At 44.5% G+C, this 1,008-nt stretch overlaps 1 protein-coding gene across 1 annotated transcript; it reads left to right on the top strand.

Annotated features, from left to right (window-relative positions):
• The first annotated feature begins 360 nt into the window (after positions 1-360).
• LOC138882894 (uncharacterized) lies at positions 361-759 on the top strand. The gene has a single exon (XM_070163535.1). The coding sequence runs from the start codon at positions 361-363 to the stop codon at positions 757-759; it is 399 nt and encodes a 132-aa protein (XP_070019636.1).
• The last annotated feature ends 249 nt before the right edge of the window (positions 760-1,008 follow it).

Raw genomic sequence — 1,008 nt, 5'->3', positions numbered from 1 at the left:
AAGTTGGAGATTCTGGTATGGAAATGGGAGTGGATCATTATGGGTTTCGTTGTTGGACTCCCACGGACTTAGCATAAGTTTGATGTTGTTTGGGTGATTGTGGATACGCTGACCAAGTCAACTCATTTCATTCCTATGATGACTACCTATTCTTCCAAGCAGTTGGCTCGAATTTATATCCGCTAGATTGTCAGACTTCATGGCATGCCGGTATCTATCATCTCTGACTGGGGTAGGCAGTGTGCATCACAATTTTGGAGGGCCGTACAATAGGAGTTAGGTACTCGGGTGGAGTTGAGCACAACATTTCACCCTCACACGGACGGACAATCCGAGCGCACTATTCAAATACTTGGGGATATGCTTTGTGCGTGTGTGATAGAGTTTGGAGGTTCTTGTGATCAATTCTTGCCCCTTGCAGAGTTTGCCTACAACAACAATTATCAGTCCAGCATTCAGATGGCACCGTATGAGGCTCTATATGGTAAACAGTATCGGTCCCCAGTAGTTTGGTTCGAGACAGGCGAGGTTAGATTATTGGATACAGACTTGGTTCAAGATGCCTTGAAGAAGGTTAAGGTAATTCAGGATAGACTTAGCACAGTCCAATCCAGACAGAAGAGTTATGCGGATCGAAAGGTTTGCGATGTTGCATTCATGGTTGGAGAGCAGGTCTTGCTCTGTGTTTCACCTATGAAGGGCGTTATGAGGTTCAGAAAAAAAGGGAAAGCTAAGCCCAAGGTCCATTGGTCCATTTGAGATGGTGCAGCTAGTTGGGGAGGTTGCCTATGAGCTTGTCTTACCTCCTAGTCTAGCAGGAGCTCATCCGGTATTCAATGTTTCTATGCTCCAAAAGTATCATGGTGAATTGTCTCATGTGTTGGATTTCAACTCAGTCCAGTTGGACAAGGATCTATATTATATCGAGAATCCAATGGCTATTTTGGACAGGTAGTTTCGAAAGTTGAGTTCAAAGAACATTACTTCAGTGAATGTTCAGTGGAGGGG

Source organism: Nicotiana sylvestris, chromosome 12 (assembly GCF_000393655.2).
Source record: "Nicotiana sylvestris chromosome 12, ASM39365v2, whole genome shotgun sequence".
Lineage (NCBI taxonomy): Eukaryota > Viridiplantae > Streptophyta > Magnoliopsida > Solanales > Solanaceae > Nicotiana > Nicotiana sylvestris.
The sequence above is the reverse complement of the archived record's forward strand: the minus strand, read 5'-3'. Positions and strand labels throughout refer to the sequence as shown.